At 45.0% G+C, this 4,034-nt stretch overlaps 1 protein-coding gene across 1 annotated transcript; it reads left to right on the top strand.

Annotated features, from left to right (window-relative positions):
• The first annotated feature begins 250 nt into the window (after positions 1-250).
• On the top strand, positions 251-3,741 carry LOC123072226 (uncharacterized). The gene is made up of 2 exons (XM_044495795.1): positions 251-1,601; positions 3,224-3,741. The coding sequence occupies exons 1-2, from the start codon at positions 352-354 to the stop codon at positions 3,234-3,236; spliced, it is 1,263 nt and encodes a 420-aa protein (XP_044351730.1). The 5' UTR covers positions 251-351; the 3' UTR covers positions 3,237-3,741.
• The last annotated feature ends 293 nt before the right edge of the window (positions 3,742-4,034 follow it).

The following is a 4,034-nucleotide window of genomic DNA, read 5'->3' on the forward strand; positions in this document are numbered from 1 at the left end:
GTGCTATTGTTTCTGCAACAGAGCGGTTGTTGCGGAAAATAACTAGTACATGCGGGGCACGGGTAGTAGATCCGGCGGCTACCAGATCGGGCATCCAACGACCATTTGGACGACGGATAAAATTAGAAAATCGGCCGGTAAACACTGCAAATAATAGAGGGGGGCGTAACCGCGTAAATGAACAGGAGATATATATTTTTTAGGTGAAAATGAACAGGCCTTGATTCTCAGGTCGTGGCCACAAAGGGGAGGCGTCGACCCCCCTCAGAAAAAAAAGGCATCGTCGGCTCTTCAGTCTTCACTCTCCATCGACCAGCCTCTATCCCCCCATTCTATCCAGACCCTGAATCCATGGAAACCTCCACGCAGAACGTGAGAAGCGGCGGAGTAATGGAGGGCGAGGCGCCGGCGTGCGTGTCCAAGGTGCTCGACGAGGACAACCTCCTCCGAGAGATCATCGTCCGCGTCGGCTTCCCCACCAGCCTCGTCCGCGCCGCCGGCGTCTGCACGCGCTGGCTCAGCCACGCCTCCGACCGCGCGCTCCTCCGCCGTTTCCGCGAGCTCCACCCGCCCAGGCTCCTCGGCTTCTACCTCGCGAACAGGGAGCGTCCGGGCGGCGCGCGCTTCTTCCCGGCGCTGCCTCTGCCCCCGGATCTCGCCGCCGTCGTCCGCCGCGCAAGCTTCAGCCTGGACACCGCACGCCGCTCCGCAGGCTTCAGCCCCGACACCCACTCGGACGGGCGGACCGACGTGGTGGGCTGCTGGAACGGCAGCGTCCTCACCAGCTCGCAGGGGCAGAATTACGCGCACGGTCGATCTGAAATCATATTTGAAGTGCACAGCCCGCTATGCTCCGGCTCCGAGAAAGGTGCGGCCATCATCCCAGCACTACACCTCAAAGTCCAGGATGGAATCTGCAGGCTTATTAGACAACTCTTCTTCAGAGAAGAAGGGGATGGATTCTCCTACTTTTTTGTCACGGTGGAGTGTACCAGGTATCATGAAGATTCTCAAGTGCATGTGTATATGCTGCAAAATGGTGATGATGCCTGGCGCCTGCATCTCACCTTGGCCTCCGACCTCCTCCTGTATCCACGCAAAAGCCCCAAAGGCGTGCTCGTTGACAACAGAATCTATTTGCCGACCGACAATGAAATTGTTGTCCTGGATTTGGTGTCCTCAAGCTTATCGACAATTCAGCTCCCACAAGGGGTGGGTTTTAGTCCGATAGGCACCACCATGTTGTCACGGGCTGATGATTCTTCTGGTGTATATCTCATCCATATCAAGGACCTTCAACTTAGCATCTGGCTCCACAATGGGGACAACTGGTTGCTGGTGGACACCATTTGCTTGTGTGAAATATCTGATAATTTGTTTGACGATGAGCCTACTGATGAGATCCTGATAAACCATGTGGGGGACTATAATGAGTTTGTGTTCTTGGAGATGGGTCGATGTGCACTCTACTTGGATGTCAAACGCAGGACGCTGCGTAAAGTGTATGAGATGACAACAGAGGAGCAACAGTTGGGTGATATCTATCCTCTTATGATGAGCTGGCTTCCCAGTTTCCCTGCGCTCATGGATAGTCCTGCAAGGTTTGCCTTTTGCCCTTTTCGTGATTTATATAGTGTCCTTGTAGAGTTTACGCAATTTTGCAATTCGCGTCATGCATCTCACTGTTTGGTACTATAGTTGTGGGGTGGTGTTACATGTGTGATTGATTCCTTAGGCCTTTTTAACAATACTAGTCACGCAACATTAGAGAATGCTTGTTGTTAGATGGTTTAAAATCACTTCCTTATTAATTTCTTGGCCATCTAACAATACTAGAGGCGACACTAGTGAAAGCTTGCTGTAAGATGATCTGAAATCACCTGTGTACTGAGGAGCATTACAAGGTGTCTACTTGTGGTTAATTGGTCAAAGTAGGGGACTGTTGCGTGTGGACGTCAGTGCGTAATGGGCTGGTTGTGAAGGATATTGTGGATAGGTAAGATAAACGAGAGAAGTAGATCTTATGGCTGGATGCATATTTTATTTCCTTTTTAAGTCGCTAAATGATTACTAAATATTTCCTTTAAATATTATACCATGGTGGATCCCTAAGGAAAGGAATCTGCTTGGGTACAAGCTCAGTTGCATTTTATTTCCCTATTACTACTACCACTCGGATGACTATATATATCCAAATCCAACTATCGCCAATATATTGTCATCCTTAGTTGGTTTTAGTGGCTCTATATACTAAAGTATCAGACTGTTGTTATTGTTTGCTGGACATATACTAAAGTATCAGACTACGACAAACCACTCCATGGAATACTTGCTTTTGTTAAACCTTGTGTTGGCATCAAACATCATGCTTCCAACTTGGTCTTTGCTTTATAGTCTCATAATCAATTTGTAGTGGTGCTAAAATGTGACTTGTTTGTTGTTTTCTCATGGATCTCTCATTCTGTTGTATCATAGTTTTCTGAACTATCCGTGCAAAGTTGCAAATTGGACCTACAAAAGTATGAAACATCATGTATAAGAGGATTAAAAGCTGAAAGATTCCTAGCCTTGGTAATCTGTTATCATGTTGACCACTATGTTTTCTTGCCCAGAAATAGTCATAAGCCCATCAAGCCTGATATGCTAGCTTCCTATTTCTTAAATATAATCGCGGTGTAATTTTTTACACCCTATTTCACAACTCTGAACCTCAAGCTATGTACGAGCTTGATAATACTTTTTTCTTTTGCAATGTTGCCTAGTGGACTATACATTCTTTTACTCGAATACAAGTGGTAGATTTGACACACGTACTCTTCATCTTGTTTATGATTGATTCAGATATACAGTGGAATTTCCTTTTATATGACATTGCTGGTCCAAGATAACATTGGCTACTTTATGTTTATGTGGCATTCCTCCTTCTATAATCAGAGTTTTGGTTTGTTGGAACACAAACTATAAAATGGAAATATGTCAGGCTGGGATATTAAAAGCATTTAACCTCTATTGCTGTAGCTTTTGGAAATAAAAAGTAAAAAACTATATCGCTTTACCAAATTTATCGCCTTCAATTTCTGAACACACTTAACATTAACTGTCATTGAGGTACCACTTGTCTTGTTAGTCCATGGGATATTGTGATGCTTAAAGTGGCAAACCAAATGTATCCTGGTGCTTAATTACCTCCATCTGGATCCTTGCTCTGTTTTCTCTGAAACAGGAATGCCACGTGAAGAACAAGGTTATGAGGAAGCTTTTGGATGGCCTATGACAAGTTCGTCATCAACCAAGAGCGCAGGGTTGCATTTACTCCGTAGCGGTTCTAACTGTGTTCATTTTATGGCCGTCAACGAAGAGCACAGTGCTGCATTTCCTCCGTAGCAGTTCCTACTGTGTTCATTTCCTGCATCGCCTGGTCTGTTTGTGTTGTTGGTGCTCCTCGTGGCATTCGGGGAGGTGTCTTCTTTTGTATGTTGAGCAGCTGATTACAGTAGTACTTGTGTTCCAGCCTTGTGTAGCTCTGCTGCTTGCAACTTCTGGCATCTGCAGAAATTGTGTAGTTCTACTGCTATAAAAATCTTTCGGGCAAGTGGCAGTCTTCTTTTGTATGTTGAGCAGCTGAGCATCTGGTTAAGTGTCTTATTTTACACCATTGCAGAATTGGTTTCTGTTATCGATGTGTAGCTAACTCTGTTGTATTACTGGAAGACAAACATGTTGGTGGGGGATCTTACAGTCCATAGTATTACAGATTATATATCGTTATGAACTACTCCCTCCGTCCCATAATATAAGAGCGTTTTTGACACTAAAACACTCTTATCTTTTTCTTTTTTTGAACAGAGAAAGGCACCAACAGGTGCCAATATATTCAGCTCAAATTCAGTGTACATCATGATTACAGAAACTTCTTGCAAGAAAGAGAGAATTAGACTGCAGAATCTGAGAAAGAAGAGCTGAATAGAAGTCGGAGAAGACAGGAAGGGAGCAGAATCCCTTCTGATGAACCACATGACTAAACATAAGAAGGC

Source organism: Triticum aestivum, chromosome 3B, assembly GCF_018294505.1.
Source record: "Triticum aestivum cultivar Chinese Spring chromosome 3B, IWGSC CS RefSeq v2.1, whole genome shotgun sequence".
Lineage (NCBI taxonomy): Eukaryota > Viridiplantae > Streptophyta > Magnoliopsida > Poales > Poaceae > Triticum > Triticum aestivum.